The sequence below is a fragment of the Passer domesticus genome, chromosome 18, assembly GCF_036417665.1.
Source record: "Passer domesticus isolate bPasDom1 chromosome 18, bPasDom1.hap1, whole genome shotgun sequence".
In the NCBI taxonomy this organism is placed as follows: domain Eukaryota; kingdom Metazoa; phylum Chordata; class Aves; order Passeriformes; family Passeridae; genus Passer; species Passer domesticus.
In genome coordinates, this window is record NC_087491.1 from 11,743,045 (window position 1) to 11,759,950 (window position 16,906).

The 16,906-nt window shown below is 44.2% G+C and overlaps 1 protein-coding gene and 1 long non-coding RNA gene across 28 annotated transcripts in view; one reads left to right on the forward strand and one right to left on the reverse strand.

The window, feature by feature from the left end:
• The window catches only part of STRBP (spermatid perinuclear RNA binding protein), a 73,276-nt gene that overhangs the window by 34,330 nt on the left and 22,040 nt on the right, over nt 1-16,906 (reverse strand). For 10 of the 13 annotated variants that reach the window (XM_064393775.1, XM_064393774.1, XM_064393769.1 and 7 more), the window contains exons 2-12: nt 16,254-16,429; nt 13,910-14,127; nt 13,026-13,191; nt 11,193-11,337; nt 5,858-5,952; nt 5,353-5,448; nt 4,252-4,363; nt 3,597-3,694; nt 3,038-3,149; nt 2,247-2,339; nt 1,208-1,407 (exon numbers count right to left, since the gene is read on the reverse strand). In XM_064393775.1, the coding sequence (XP_064249845.1) occupies nt 1,208-1,407; nt 2,247-2,339; nt 3,038-3,149; nt 3,597-3,694; nt 4,252-4,363; nt 5,353-5,448; nt 5,858-5,952; nt 11,193-11,337; nt 13,026-13,191; nt 13,910-14,127; nt 16,254-16,256 (1,338 nt within the window). In that variant the 5' untranslated portion in view covers nt 16,257-16,429. The remainder of the gene's footprint in view (nt 1-1,207; nt 1,408-2,246; nt 2,340-3,037; nt 3,150-3,596; nt 3,695-4,251; nt 4,364-5,352; nt 5,449-5,857; nt 5,953-11,192; nt 11,338-13,025; nt 13,192-13,909; nt 14,128-16,253; nt 16,430-16,906) is intronic. The other 3 variants (XM_064393770.1, XM_064393772.1, XM_064393776.1) reach the window with 2 other exon arrangements.
• Nucleotides 1-16,906, forward strand: part of LOC135283211 (uncharacterized) — a 63,000-nt gene that overhangs the window by 25,918 nt on the left and 20,176 nt on the right. For 14 of the 15 annotated variants that reach the window (XR_010349062.1, XR_010349054.1, XR_010349060.1 and 11 more), the window contains one exon: nt 14,439-14,530. This is a non-coding gene — a long non-coding RNA (uncharacterized LOC135283211). Of the gene's footprint in view, nt 1-14,418; nt 14,531-16,906 lie in introns of all 15 variants that reach the window. The other variant, XR_010349064.1, reaches the window with a different exon arrangement.

The following is a 16,906-nucleotide window of genomic DNA, read 5'->3' on the forward strand; positions in this document are numbered from 1 at the left end:
ACATCTGGCTGTGTTTTCAGGGCTTCTGCATTTTAAAAAGGTCAGATTAGAAAGTGAAATCTCACATTATTCCCTCTTATAAGACTGGAAGGCAGGGTCTGGGTCTGCTGAGAAGGGAAGGAAGGAAAGAAAGAGAGAGGAAAAAAAAAGTGACTCTCCACCACACCACCCATTTCCTCTTGGCTTGAGTCGAGGATGTTTTGATGTGCAAATTTAGAGAAAACAGAGCTGGGTCGGCACCAGCCCAGATCGGGCTGACGCAGAGAGGTTCAAGGGCAGAGCAGTCACAGTTTTTCAGGGCAAGAGGGTTTTTTGGGCTTTTTTTTTGTTGTTTTTTAAGCTGCAGGGAGGAAGGCAAAATAAAAGAATGAGGCAGAAGGTCTGGAAGGACACACATGCAGAGAGCTACTTTTCCTGAAGGAATAACACATGCCCTCAGATGCTTCTGGACACTTTGAACTTGAAAGCACATAGGACAATGGGATTTTCAAAACTGAAATCAAAGGAAAGCAGAAAGTTGCCAGATGAAGATTCTAAAAAGGAAATTCTTGTTCAAAACAAAATGAGGCACAGAATGACAGATGGGCCTGTTCCTATCAGAAGAGCAGTTCTATTAACAGATGTTCTTTTGTAGACTCGTTTAGGCTGGGAAAGACCTTTAAGATCATTATGTCCAACCATCCATTACCCCAGCCCAGCCATGCCCACCACTGAGCCATGTCCCCAAGCACCACATCTGGTGGATGCTCACACTGGGCAATTTAACTGGATAAATCCTTGACATGGTTTACCCACTACACAGAGGTGCTCCTCAAGCACCAAGGACAGAACTCTGTTTCCAGGAATGGACACCAGGAATGGATACAGACAAGGAGGGGGAGAAAGAAGCAGCCACCAACATGCCACTTCCAAACCAACAGGAGGAAGGAGAACAGAACACAACTAAACCCCTCCCATCCAGAATTTCACCACCACATTCAGCCCACTGTGACATGAGCTGACCTGTAGAGCCCCAGGAAATTTTTCCCCCCGGCTAGCACAAAACCAGTGATGCTCTTTGAACCATGCCCAGCTGTCTTTAGAGCACAAAGTGAGCAGCTCAGCTGTTGGTTTTTTTTAATTTTGAGCTTGTATATTACTAGTTTTAAGCACATTTCATACTCCATCCCAAGATCTGGGGTTAGCAGATTATTTCAGGCTGCCTTACCTTCACTGCCACATGGAGCTTGGCTGTTTTCTTAGAAGGTCCTGATGCTTCATAAGTCGTACCATCAACATCTACAGACATTGTGAAGACTGGGGCATGGACTGGACCAGACTGTGACAGCAGCTTATACTGAAGCCCTGGCCTGATTTGGTTCAGCCTCATCAGAGCATTCATGAGATCTATTGCTTTACTATCTAGTACTAGTACAAGATAGTAGAAAGGGTGGGGGAAGGAGGGGAAAGGAAAATGAACAAAACAAAATGAACAGAAAAATGAAACAGTTTGCATTTCAGTGCCTTCTGTCTGTATCAAGGAGCAAAACCATCCCTCAGCCTCTCAAGAGGGTGAGGAGGGCCATAACACTGTTAAGTCCTTAATAAGCCATTCTGATTCAGGGTAACAACTATAATGACCTGGTTTTACATTAACAACATTCTGCTGCAGCTAGCTGTATTCCTCCTGCCTGCTGTAAAAGGAGTAACAAGTTTGATAACTAATGGGGAACCAGATCCAGAACTGGCATCCAAGTAGCACAATGAAAATAGCCCCCAGAATGACTGGATCCCAGCAATGCCAAGAGACTTCTAGTCTGTGTATATGTGCAACATTAATGGTTTGCAGATTACACATTTTATTTTCCTTGTGTGAGATCTGAGAGATCAGCACCTAACTCAGGAAGGGGAAGAGTAAAGAGAGTGCAATCTTCACTCAGCAAAGTCACTGCAGTACTTTAAAAAGACCTCACAATACAAGGATGTTACCAATAAAGTACCTCAGCTGCTTGGGCAACTTTAGTTCTGGTGTAACTTGATGGGCAATCCCATTTAAAAATGCAAATCATTCAGTTAGTAAAGCATGTCAGGGGAAATTGAGATGCACAGAAATGTATCTGACATTCTGAATGCAGGGTGATAGAGACAACAATTTTGTTCCAAAGACTTTTTCACATGCTCTACCACACCAACACAGAGAAGCTTTTAAAGCAGCTCCCCCTGTACAATAGATCTTTGAAAACAGAATGGAGAAGTGCTGCACTTACTTTTCCTCAGATTACGCTTCATCTTTTTATTTGGATCTTTATCATCCCCAACACTGTCTTCAAACGGTCTCTTCAGAGCAGATGAGCCTGTACCTAGGGTATAGAGTTCTTGTAATATGGGTATGCCATTAGGAAAACACGATCCCACAGCAGGAGTCTGATTAGTGCCACACTGCTTCTTGCTTGTTTATAGAGAAAAGAACTCATCCATCAGTCACAGCTTTCTTATTGCTACATGAAAGCCAATACTGGTTTACTGCTCACTCTGCCAAGCCAGGCAGGATCTGTGTCCAGTACCAGGTGTGGGGTAAGGACTGCAAACCTGCAGTGCTGTTTTCCACATTTAGTCTAAGCAAGACCTCCAACAGTATTGTTTTTACAAAAAAATACACATGGAATTGTTTTTAATTACATATATATTGTTTTCTAGGAATAATTTTTGAGTAATTCTTATTATGGACACTCATTATATGCTTTTTGACACATCTGGAGTCTCTCCTTGCCAGCATAAGAATCAAACACTGCTTCTCATTGGATGCCAAGGGACTTTGTGCTTAAAGACAATCATCAGCTACATTGTGGCTGTTGTGCCTCTCATCTCTTGGTATTTCTAGAGACCAGAACTTCCAGATTTTATTCTCACAATTAAATATTAAAAAAAAATCACTCCATATATAACAAAGAATAGCTTCTACTTCACATTCACAGCACATAATTCAGAATTTCACCCATTCTAAATTAACTCCTAGTTTACTGCCCAATTAGTGACTTTTGGAACAAATAATACCTACCTTCTTTGTCAGTTACTGACCAGGAATATTTCTGAAATGACTTATTTGATGGGAGGGGATCCATTTCCAAAACTTTATAGATCTGCCCAAAGGCTGATAATCTGAGAGCGTGCTGAAAGGACAGCAGACACACACATTAATCACAGCAGGATTTCACCTCAGTTGCTCAAGGTTTTTAGCAAGTCTTTAGACACAAAACTACTTCTGTGGTTTTCACAGACAAGAAGACAGCTTTTACAGCTGCAATAGCTGTGGAAAATGCTAATGTCTGAAAAAATAAAACTCTTGAATTTCTGTAACACAGAGTGCAGGGCACACTGACAGGGAGCTCACCAGGGGCTCTGCGGGGAGCCCAGGTGGGTGCACAGGCACCCCACTGCCTCTGCAAGGATAAGATTTCACACACATTTCACTCTTGCACTCCTGATCTATGGCTGAACCTTTCCAGGACAGTGCAGCCCAAGAACTGTCAGGACTGCCATGAAAACAAGGCATCCTGGCAGAGAATAAACGGCGCTGATGAGCTGATTCCTCACCTGCAGCACACACAGAGTCCTACCTGAGCACTGTGTGTAATGGCTTCTTTTTGCTGAACTGTCATGTAAGACAAAGCGTCCGTGGGCTCGCGCTCGCAGGGGTCGTGCAGCCCCGGGCCCCCTGGAGGGAGAGGAAGGGGTTACTGGGGGCAGGGAGCAGCACTGCAGACAGGGACTGCAGAGCAGCTGAGCCGCGCTGCTGCACTGGGCAGCAGCCCTTCAGCGGGGGGCAGGCCTCACACAATGCAAACTGACCCCAGGTTTTACACCCCTGCAGTGGCCACGGACCTTAGCAGGGTAAACACTGCTCATGGGTGGTAACATTAACTGAAATCAGTACGTCTGGAAGAAAACACATCATTTGGACAGATATGTAGATTTCAAGGAATCTGTAGAAACCAGATAATCATTAAGTCTATTTACCTGCAACCCCTTAATGAGGTAGGGGTTAATTTATAACAAATCTAATATTCCCCATTAACTTCTGCAGTGGCAATATCATTCACACAGTAACCACCATGCAAAATCCTTTAATTTTATATTTTAAAGAAAAAACCATTAATTTCACTCCATGGCAGGTTCAGAGTTCATAGCAGGCATTTCTCATGTACTCCTACAGCTAAATGTAAAGGTGGGCTGACCATCCCTTTGTGTTCCTGGAGTTCATTTGGCCCTTACCAGGAAGCAGAATTCCAGATGCCAAGCACTCCATCACTCGTCGCAAGGCTTCCCCAGCGCCCAAAGGTCTATTACAAGTACCTATAGATTTTTCACATATAAGCTCGAGTGGCTAGAAGACATTAAATTACGATTAGTATGGACACAAGGGTAACTGTGACTGAAAGTTAAAAATGGGGGGGCAGAGGGGGTGAGCATTCACATCAGGACACTTAGTAATCCACTACAGCTCTAAGGGACAGAGATGTGCCCCATGTCCTCGTGCAGGGCACGTCTTTGTCCCCCTGGTCCCAGCTGCTCTCCACTGTCTGCCCAAAAAGTCAAACAGGAGAGGTCTCTAAAGTGAAGCCAGATGAATATTCTCCTCTCAGAGGGCTTTCAGTTCCACACAAGAGAAACACCACCTCTGCTGCCCTGCAGAGTGTTCCTCCTCTCCAGGCACGCAGAGCAAACATGCCCAGGAAAGGGCGCCAGCCGCTGGCAGGAGTGGCATTGTCATGGCAGCAGGATAGTTTTGGAATACTAAACAAGAGGGGTGGAAGGCAACAAGTGGGAGCCTATTGCCAATGCTCCAGGACGTGTGAGGCCCACAGCAGTGTGTCCCTTTCCATGGGATCAGTGTGTCCCTTTCCATGGATCAGTGTGTCCCTTTCCATGGGATCAGTGTGTCCCTCTCCATGGGATCAGTGTGTCCCTTTCCATGGATCAGTGTGTCCCTTTCCATGGGATCAGTGTGTCCCTTTCCATGGGATCAGTGTGTCCCTTTCCATGGGATCAGTGTGTCCCTCTCCATGGGATCAGTGTGTCCCTTTCCATGGATCAGTGTGTCCCTCTCCATGGGATCAGTGTGTCCCTCTCCATGGGATCAGTGTGTCCCTCTCCATGGGATCAGTGTGTCCCTCTCCATGGGATCAGTGTGTCACAGACTCCAGGACTACCTGCCTTCTCTCCTCTACACAGGGAGCAGTTAATGGGGAGCAAAGGAACAGGGGTGGGAGGAGGAGTCTCATACAAGACTCTGCTTTCTCCAGTCCAGACACTGCTACAGCTCTCAGGAGATGTGGGACGTGAGCCTGTGGCCTTCAGCTCGTTCTTACTTACCCAGCCTTTCAGTGGCGCCCATGTGGGGACTCTGTTGCACAAATCCCGCAGAATACGAAGCACAATTACACATGATTTTAGTCCATTTGCCCTGGCCTAAAACAAACAAAATGATTCCAATACACCTGCGAAAGCCTGGTCTTCAACTTTGCTTTTCTTTTTAAATGCACAGAGTCCTGGGATAGATTTTAAATTATTATTACTTAATACTTAATCAGCTTCATGCAAAATAAAACCACTTCTATAAAAGTACACTTGAATTTAGAGAGATGTATAAAAAAGGCAGCGAAATGTCAAGATTGCTTTTGTAGCCTCATGACAACTCTGGACCAGCTGACTGTCTCCCTGTCACGTCTGCCCTCGCACAGTACAGCACTGGGTTGGAATTCTAGACCTTTGCTCTAGGAGGGACTAGTCAGAAATTAAAGAGGCATTAAAATTAAAACTGTCTCAAATAAAACCTCGCAAGGCTACAATAACAACAAGGTAAGAACAAAGAGCCAACCTGAAACCATTTGGCGTGCCGCAGAGACGCCAAGGCCTCCAGGCATTTCTGCCTGTCCAATAAGTCCGGAGGATCTTTCATCGCAACATTATCTACTGGTAAAAATGGGATAAAAAGAGACAGATACAATTTGACCAAGGGGTTTCTGTCACAATACAAAAAGAGCGGCAGCATCTCAATGAGATAATAAGACTCCCAGAATTTAAGTGCACGGTGTTATTTAATTTAAACAAGCCATTAAAGGTAGTAAATGTGCACGTGTGCAACAGAAGCAAAGGCATTCACTCCTTGTAAAATAATAGTAATAATAAAGATGGCCACTGCTACAGACAATCTGGGATCTTATTAAAAATGTAGAACACATTTCAGGGCAGAAAATAGCTCTATAGCACTTTCCTTTTTTTTTTTTTTTTTTCTGTTGGGATGTATTGGGCTTTTTTTTCCTCTTCTTCTTTGTGACTTTTATTCCACAAAGGTGGCACAGAATTTCAAAGCTTCTTTGGACAAGAGGAAGATATTCTCAGGGGGTAATAAAAAAAATGTAATAGGTACAAAGTTAAATTACATCCATGCAATTGCTGAGAATTCCAAAGAAAAAAATTTAATATATTTGAAATGCTACTGCATGAACAGTACTAGCCAGTATAATTCAATGAAAGAAGTATACAGGAAGTGCTAGTACAATACTTTAATTGATTAGTCTTTCATATAACCAGAGCATATGAAAGAGTGGCTTTGGTAACTTCCAGGTCATTGATGTATTTGAGAGGAAGTGCCCTCGTATAAAAGCTTCCCAACAGCAACTGAAACCAACAGGAAATTCAAAGATGGATTTGAGAGACAAGACACTGATACTTTCTGTCCAGGTTTACACTTTTTTTGCCTTCCCCCCCTTTATCAGCCAACTTGTAACAAACTGCTTTTAGCAGCCACATCCAATTCTACATTAAGGGGAATTCTCTATCAGTCCTTTCCTCTGTATTTATTTTATTTTAATCCAGAGGAGTTTGTAACATCCAGATTCTCTGGAAACTCTATATAAATGACAGTTTCTACAGTTTCTGTGAAATCATGTTCTAGTTTTAGCTGATGTTGAGAACAACTGGAATAACAAAATGAATATATGGCTTAACTAAAACTTGAATATGTCATTCTCCTATGAATACATAGTTACTCTTGACTTAAAAATAGATAATTTGGAAATACAATCTTTTCATTATTTATAATGGTTAATTTTCCAGGTCTTCAGAGACCTTTTCAGAGATGAATGAAATACTAAATCCATTCCAAACTGAAAACTCTGCTAGATGAGCAAAATCCAGCAAGACATCTAAAATACCAGGACAAGTTATGAGGAAAAAGTACCACCAGTTTGTTAGTGCCATCTCCAAGGACATTTTATGGGTTCCTTTGAATGGGATTGGCTGCATAAGCAATTGCATCTCGAATGTTAAGGCTGCTTCTCCTAAGCCATTTCCTGGGGAGGTTACTCTGGTAAAAGCACTTGATGTTATGATGAATAAAAGAGCCCAAAGCAAAAAAAAACCAAAAACCTACCAGTGTAAAACTGAACAGAACCAGTATCTTGTCTGCCAGGTGATGGTTGCAGTTCACAGCTGCTGACTCAAGTGCTATAAGCTTATTTTCTAACCCCTGTGAACTTCACAGCAGATATTTGCATTGTTTGTCATTGCCCTCATCAACAGCATTCCAGGACTGGATTAATCACTCCTCTTGTCTGCTTTGCAAATCAGTGTCCAAATGAAAGCTGCAAAGTCTCAAAGCTCTGGCTTTCTTTGAGCACAAAAGGTCACTTTGGAACACAAGATTTGCTTCGAAATTTCCTTTGCAGTTTTGTTGTTTTCAGGAGTGACATTTGTGGCACAGGATTACTCAACATCCATCTGGGTAGTTCTCTGAGAAAACTTCAGTGCAGACAATATAAACATCTGCTTAAAGCTCAAGTATTGTATCAAACAAGTACTGTCAATGAATGATCAGAATCTTATTTTAAAACGTTAGAAATGGCAAAGGTGACTGACTGCAAAATCATTATTTTTTTACAATGAACTGGGGTTCAGTGTTATATGAGGCTTTGCTAAAGAGTGCTGCAGCCATGGATAAAGTAAATTAATTTTTCATTTAAACTACAAACCCAAGAGAATACATGTCACCTGTCACTCAGGTGAACCAAAAGCCTCCTGAGATGTGTTTCAACAACTTAGACCCGTACATTTTCTTACAGGATTTAGACCATTTTCTAAGGCCTAATTTACAAATATCTTGGAGAATTTTGCCCATTGCTTGTTCAGCCCCAGTGTCCTGATGTTGCAGTCTGCCAACTTGTGGGTGCAAGATTCTATTAAACAGAAAGATGAAGAGAACAGGCAGTGAAGAGGGCGAGCGGCTTGCAGCGGGCTCCCTTCAGACCCCCTCGGGAGAATGGCATGTTTCTTCATGCTCTGCCAGTCAGGAAAGTGAGACCAAATCAAAATTTTCAAATGGGATTGCAAAGCTTTCCTTTTTTCCTTGTCGTTTTAACAAGGGCACTGATCCAAGGAGTTCAGTAAAGAGTAAATTCTAAAGCCCTGACGTTAGCTCACGCTATGCAACGCAGAACCAATCCCTCAGGAATTCTCTCCCCACTGCTGTAGCATTCTCTTCACACAGGAGCTGCCAGCTCCATTCATTGGAGCCGTCCAGGAGCCTTGTCTTCTCCAGAGAGGGGAGGGCAGGCTGGGGCTTGCTGCCCTTCAGAGGCACTTGGCCCCTCGGGAGCATCACTGGCCGTGTGCTGCTCCAGGAGCTTCAGCCCCTTTGCTGAACCAGCTTGTTGGCAATTACAGAATTTGTTGTTATGTATGCTCAGTGGCAGCAACTGGTTTTCAGGATACAAGGTTCTAGTCTGGAAAGCCCAATTTATATTTGATGCTGTGACTAAAAATTCAGTTTCTTAAGAGGTTTAAAATTTAAACTGATGCAAAATGCAGGCAAATTTAGGTGCTTGACTTCTCAACATGAGAAAGCAGAGCTTTATGGGTAGCTGTTTGTGAGAAACACCAAAATGCACACACACACTGGGCCACTATTTATTTTTGCTAAGGAGCAGCAAAAACAAATAGGACAAACACCACATCTTAAACATGAACACTTTTCCAAAGAGGTGGGGACTGAAGAGAAATCCAGGAATGTTTTTGGATACATTCTGACATCAGGGCATGAAGGCACACACAGCATTCCTACAGAACAATGGGAGCACTGGTAACGAGGGCCTCGGCCTGACCTGGGTTGTTAGAGGACAGATTAGTGCTAATCCCACCACAGAAACCTTGGTCAGTTTTCCACAGGCTCAGGCAGTCTGGGCCTATCTTACAGGGAAGATGAAAGGCAAGTTCAGCAGCACTTTGAGCTCCTTCAGCCCAAAGAACGCATGGAGCCAACTGACAGGTTTTTAAACTGCATAGAAGTCTATTGACATTTGGTTGACACTGTTCAGTGGTAGTGAAAAAATACAGCAATGCTTTGGAGATCAAGGTGTTTTCAGCAGTTTTCTCCAATTATTCCCCCTGTTCATTAGATATGAAACTTTTTTGGTCTGAATCTAAATTATTCCAATCCGAATGGTTGGAAAGATTACAAAAAAAATGCATCCCTCCCAACTTACTTAGTGACATCTACATAATGCTCCATATACCTTGAAAAGGAATTTGATAAATGTCTCTGTTCCTGGTGATGATTCAATGCCAAGGAACCTGGACTTGGACACGAGGTCCATGACCCTAGTCCCTGTTCTCAGCAGCTGCACGGAATGACAGTGCATAACCACTTCAGGAGAAGTGGTAACACCATTTTAAATTTCAAAAATATAGTAGAGACCTTTGAAAATATTTTAAGACACTGAAAAAAAAAAAGACCACCTACGTTTTAAGCATGAGAAAGCATAAAAATTCCAACCCTCCTTTAGTTTGAGATGAATTCAGAAATTCCTGGACTTTGCTGGCATTAAGCATCAATTTTTACAAGCAAATACTTGGGCAGAAGCCTTTGTGAAAACCCATATCCCCTGGTGGGAATCTCCCAAATCCTCCACCATCGGAATTTGTCCTGCACTTCGGACTCTCATGAACATGGATGAGCTGCAGCAGCTCCAGGGCTGCTCTCAGCATCTTGTGGGAAGCTGAACAACTAAAGCAACATGCAGTTTATTTTTAATGGTCTTGGAAACAGCATTGTTGCTAATTTCAGAATAAACAGCCAGGGTAATTAAGGGATCTTTGCCATTCATCTGTTCTGTAAGATTTTTCTACATTCAACTGCTGCCAAAGTGTTACATGTCACTTGGAAAGGGATCCTTCCTGCCATCGCCTCCAAAACCAGGAGAAACTGACCAACATTTCTCAGCCCGTCCGAGTTCCACGAGGGAGAGGAGGAAGCAAGGACTCGTGGCAAGTCTGGAAATGGGAAGAGAGCGACAGGGAGTTCCCTAGCCCACACGGGCCCAGCTGCCTCAGGTGTCATGACAGAGAGTGGCCAGTTGGTCAAAGGTCTGACATCATCCAGTGACAAAGTTTCTAGGGATAGGTTTGGGAAGCGGAAGCAGAAATTACTGAAAAGATTTTAAAAATACAACCAAGTGTGGCTACATTTGCTCTTCTCTACTGCTCACAGCCTGTTTCCAGCCTCGCTGGTACCACAGGCACAGAACCGGGGAGGACAGCGCCGTGAGGGAGAAGGAGTGCAAAGGACTGAGTGACAGTTTTCTAGAACTATTTTGCTCTAAGGACATGAGGTACAACGTTCAATTCAGAAGCAAAAGTGCTGTATCACAGCACCATAACTTCAATTGTATCCCAGTTAGGAAATTCTTCGAGCCAGAAACATACATGTCATCAATCAACAAAAACTGAGGGCCAGGACGACACACTGGCGAGCTTTGCAGGAGAGGGCTTTTACATAAAGAGAAACATTTTTATGAGTTTTTCAAGAACTATGAACCAATCCCACTTGACTGACTTAATTTGCAAACAAGACTGTGCAGCGCCAGGTGCTTAAGAATTAAATAGCAAGTCTGAAAGAAAGGAGAACTAAGATCTAATTGTATGTCAGAGTTAACACTGTAGGAATATTGCTTTAAAGGAAAACTACACATATTTACATGAAATTTAAGTGACCTCTGTCTTTTTAAGGCACAAATAATGTAACTCATGGTGGCAATAGCCAGTCTAGTCAATACATGATGCACAATTAAAAACCTACTTGCCAATTAACCCTGTGCTGCACAGTCAGGACATTTAGCTAGAACAGTCTCAAAACCAAGTTAAAACGCTCTGTGTACCTCCTTCCTTCTTCTCTGCTTCATCTCGGATGAGAGGGGATGTGAGTATCACCTTCAAAGTGAGCTTGGGCTCCTTTGTGTTATGGATAACAATAGCTGCCTCATTTACATGCTCCTCCACCAGATACTTTTCTTCTGTAAGTTTCTGAAAGTCACCAAGAAAGATTTCAAGACTCTCCCAATTGACTGAAAAAGTGAAGAATCTGTGTATGTGCCTCAGCTAATGAGAAGGCTACAGGGCATTGCAGTGACAAAGGCAGCCTTGCCTCCCTCATTAAAAACAATTTAAAACATTTCTTTTGTAGCCAGTGCTACAGCTGCCTTACAGTTTGCTCCGTGAACATGCAGTGTGTCAGAGTTCTCTGCAGTGATCTCTCTGCAGGTCTTTCAGCCACCCTCTGGGACATCTCTCACCCTCCAGCAGCACAAGGGCAGCCACAGGGGGCTCAGAGGCCTCCAGCCACCCCTTCTGTATGGAGCCTGTTCAGCCAGCAGTGGTTGGGATGTCTGCCCCGAGCCCTCCCTGCTGCAGGCTGCTCTGCAGCTCCCTTATTGTTGGGATGAAAATGGCTGAGCACCTGCTCACCATGAGCCTCCAACCAGCAAAGCAGAAGCTGAGTCTGAGCCTCGCTTGTTCCTTTGGTCCACTAATGGGCCTGAGCCCTCCTTCACCTACAGCACCTATCCCTCTGCAGAGCCTCTCCTGTCTTCCATGCCCAGCTGGTGCATTTCACAAGTCAGAGTCCTCTTCCCTCATCTTTTCTGTAATGCCTCACAGTCCTTCCCCACAGGATCTTACCTGCCTGTCCCTCAAATTTATTCAGTATTCACATATTTTAATTATGTCTATCCTTTAATTTTATCTCACTTTTTTTGAAGCACATAATTAACTTTTCTTCTCATTTTCAGCCCTCCTCATTTCATGCCTCACTACAAGGTTTATTCTTTAACACTCAATACATCTCTATCATTTTCAAACAAGTAAAATTTACTCTTTACTACTCAAAAGATCCTTTGCATTTTTAGCTATGGATAGGGCTACATCTCTAGGAACAACATTAGCCCATTAAAACAAGCCCTTTGTGTGACAAAATTAATGGTGAGAACTAACAGCTGTCAAAAATGGTAAAACGGGGAGAAAAGCTGATCAGAAGAAAAGCAGGTTGTGGTTTGGAGAGGGGCACTTGCAGTGGAACATTTGAGGGCATCTCCTTGGCACCAGTGTTGGTGAGTCTGGAAGCTGGACTGATTGCTCAGCCTCAGAGTATCCCTGAACAAGCTGCAACTGCTGCCCACTGGATGCCAGCAGCGGAATTAAGTAGCCATAAATTAAAAAAGTGAGGTCAGACTAACATGAGCCCAAATGAGTGACCACCTAAAGTGACATGTTCTCACCTTGGCAGCACAGAGGGGTTTATGTGGGAACAGCCCAAGCAAAGCAGCTGCAATGGGAACTGCAGGTTCAGGCAGGGGACAACAACAGGGACTGAGTGACACACTTGAGCAGGAGAGATTTCTGCAGTCCAGCTGATGCTGGGTGGCCCAGAGCACCCAAGCCCACCCTGGGTTAGTTGCACACACAGAGGTCAGCTGCCCTCAGGGAACTGACAGCACAAACAGGAGTAGGGCAACGACAGCAGGAAGAGGTTACATTTGTGAGTTAGGACTTCATGGCCACATTAAACATGTCACATGCCCCAGATGCCATCCTAGATTCAGAGGATATTCCTTCACATCACTTGTCTTTCTTGTTGGAACAAATTCCAGCCTTTCCCCAAATAGCCCTTGCAGTGCTATCAGCCACTGTGGGAGGACTGCTGCCAGTGAACTCACCTGAATTTGAGCTGGGAGATTGTCTTTAACGATACATAACAAGGTTTTTGTGGGTTTTTCTTTGCACATGAGAACCAGCTCCAGATCCATGTCATCTTTGATCAGCAAGCCCTTTGCAACCAAGCCAATTCTCATAACACCACACAACGTCCGACCACCTTGATCCCTGGAAATGAAACAATTTAGGGTAATTAAAGGGGATTTTGCTCCCAGCTACAGTTTAGGGGAACCTTTCAGAGTCACAGTAAAGAATTTTCAATTTTTAATTTTTGAGTGCTGAGAAAAAAGACTGTGACAAAAGCCAGTTTTATAGACTAGGATTGTTTAAAAGCATGGAGTAAAATGCAAGAAATGCTTCTTTGACAGGCCAGCACCAGCTCTTGTCTCATCCAGTTGTCTGCAAAGCATTTACTGCACACTTGGATTATTTTTTTATTAAAAATCAGCATCTATGTGGGGCTGAGTTGCCAGCTGGGGTTAAACTATAGCAATAATGGGAAGTAATGGAGGCTTAGGAAGCTTTGTTTGCTGGATTATAAAAACTTCTTTTTTGCATCAGACTGCAGGAGCCCCCAGGCACACGGCTGTCGATTTGCACTGGTGTGTTCCAGGGAATTGTATTTGCTTAAAACTGCTGAAAGGTTTGTCTGCTAAATGCAACTTCACAACATCACAGTAAAATAAGCAAAGAAATAGGAGAGCAACTGCTGCCCCCAGTTGGCTTATTGCCATTCCCTGCACTCCCCCCACGTGCTCCCACATCAAGAAGTCCAAATATATCCCCCTCCTTCTAGGAACAGACCCAGGTAACACTGCCTCCTTTTTGGAGGAAAGGAGCCTTGGGAGCAGCACAGGGACACGTTGTGAGCTGAGGCCTCACTCACTTGGCAGTGCCTTCTGCAGCTTCCTCCTTGGCTTCCACATCACCCTCACACTTTGCAGACTTGTTCTTTTCATCCATCCAGTCAGACACATGCTTCAGGGCACATTCTACTGTTGAGACCATGTTCTGGACAGCTTCAAGCTCCTCTGGAGATGGATAAATGGTTGAATGTTTCACCATTACGTGGCGGTCATCGTTAGCAAAAGATCGGATCGATCTCTGTTGTGGAGGGGGAAACAGGAGAAAGAGAACAAAGTTACTGGAGCATGGAGAGGACATTGCCTGAATGGGAATCCTGCCTGGCAGGGACGGGGCAGACTGGGCACAGCATGAGGAAAGGAGGGCAGGCAAGGAGAGATGACTCCTGTTTTGTAACAGGCATTGATACTCTCCAAATGCAATTCTGCATATTCTGGAAGTGCTGAGTGCAGCCACCCCTCCTCTGTTCATGCCAGGGGCCAGAGCAGCACACACCAGGGACCAGGCACTCAAAGAACCAATCCCTCACAGGTTTGCTGTTGCTGCTGCAGGTGAAGTCACAGGCAGTGCAGAACTGTGAGAGGCTCAGCCACTGTGCAGGGGTTTGCAAAGGCATGGATGAAGATGAGAATAAAGATAAACGGTAAGAGACTGAAATTTCTTTTTTAAAAACATTCAAATGAATAGGAAGATATTAGAGTGCTAATTAAAAAAGCCTGCAGTGAAGTTCAGAGTCCTGAGTGACACTGCTGAGGGAGGTAAACTTCCCTAGTTGGGTAACCTGTGCTAGGAAGTTTTGGGTTTGCTGCAGACGATTCAGGTGAGACATTTTTGGTCTAAACAGTGCCCCAGACCAGCTGTGACCACAGCACAGACCTGTGGCAAGGGCAGCAATGAGTCTTGGTCTCTGCAGACACATCAGGCACTGCTGAAAGCCTCCCAGAACATAATCACCAACCAAGCCCCTCTGTTCCTCCTACACGTTAAGCACCTTACTTAGGTGTCATTTTCACCCCCTCTTCATGGGTTTGTAGCTGTACCCACTCCTAAGGACACAAAGGGCCTTTGAACAACCTCACAGGCCTCCAGGCTGGATCTTATTAAGGAACTGTCCACGATTTCCTGGTTTATTGCACTCCCTGTGTCTCTTCCATTAAAGGTCATGACATCATTCCCTTCCTAATTTTTGTGCTCCTACCCAGATGGATAATTTGGGCAGTAACAATTCATCTGTCAGGGGCTGCTTTCATCCCCTGCAGTTTGATAGGCTGCAGTGCTTCCAGGAGGTCCCTCTTGTGGTTATCCACAACATGGATGCAGCCAGGCTGCAGGGAAACAGCCGAGCTGCATTTACAACTCACCCACCATCTTCTACCTGCCAAAATGTCAGCTACAGCATGGATCAGAAACAAACTGGCAATTCCTAATGATGATGAAGAGGGCTGACAAGATCAACTCCTCATCACAATTCAGGCCAAAAAGAATGACAGAGTGGGACCTATTTAAAATATATTAACAACTCTGCTTTGCAGAGTTCTTTCTCCCTTTCCCTCTGTAACTGGTAAAAGTCTTGGTTTAGGTCTTTTTTTAAAATACAAATATAAACACACAGGCTACCTGCAGCAACCAGCCACACAAATGCTAGCAACTGTATTTAAAATTTATTGCATTTATTCTCATTTCCATTCTCTCAGTAATAACCTTAGAAGGCTTAAAAATATATAAATGTGTTTAAACTTCACTCATATTGTTCAGCAACTGAGTAGGTTTATTGCCTTTTTGTGAACACATTTCAGAATCTCATCATCACAATGCTTCATACTTGCACATCTTTACAAACCCCACATCTCAGGCATTTCTATTTGCAGCCAAACCCAGACAAATGAGGAGTGACTCCTCACTGCAACCATACCCAGCATGCTCGGTACACACATTTCATCTGCACTGCCACCAAGTGTGTACAGAGGCACCTTCAATCACACACACACGCGTGAATAATCAAAACTTGCTTTTGTGAGGTAGAGGTGGAAGGGGAATGTGAGCATTTGGTAATGAAATCTGTGAGTTCAAGGTCGCTGATGCTGTTTGCTACAGCCTGCTAATGCCAGTTTTATTAGAAAACCTTATGAGCATCCCCTTCGTTCGTATTTAATAATTCATGTACTGCAGGCTCACAAGAACACTCTTTGGCTTTAAGAGGCTGACAATACATCAAACCTCACTTGCTCTGCTCAAAGCACACAGTACCATCCCTCAGTTAGTGCAAGGTCAGAAAATCCCCTCTCTCGGGTTTGATCAGGCCCCATGCAAGCCTGGCAGCAGCAAACACTTTCAGTGCACCCCTGTGAAAGACAACAAATACCTACCATGGTTTGTTAGTGTTTCAGCTCTCTCTCCCTCCCTTTCTCCTTTTCCCTCCTCCTCGGTGTCTTTGCTAAGCACTGTTTTGCCTGACAGAACCTCTTCATAAGCCTCTCAGTCCCTTGACAGCTCAAGAGTTCATACAGCCAAGGTGCTCTGGGAGTCACTTTCTCTAATTCACCTGCAAAAAGAGAGAAACAACTTGAAATCAGCAGTGATGGCGTGTTGATTCCAGAAGTGCTGGATGCAGCACACGAGGCTGAGGCAAACCACTGCTCAAAGCACCCCAGCTTCCAGATGGGACAGTCACTGATCCATTTATATCTGAGCAAACAGATGTCACTGTGGAAAGCAACTTTTTTGTGATGTGCCCACACACATGTAACGGCTCTCCCGTGCCAGTTAGAGCTGATCCCAGGGACGTTTGGCAGCCACCTGGCAATCCCAGCTTCTGGGGTGAGGAAGACAGGAAATCCAACATGGCAAACATGCTCCATGTGAAACCAGCTCACAGAGTCTCTGGTTTTGTGTCGCAGGCATGTTAGGAATTAAATCCACTACATTCAATTAGCAGAAGGTAATTCTCTGTGGAAATCCTCAGTGCAGCCCTCAATCCTGTGTCAGATGCTGCACAGGAAGCAAGGCCTCGGGTTGCAAT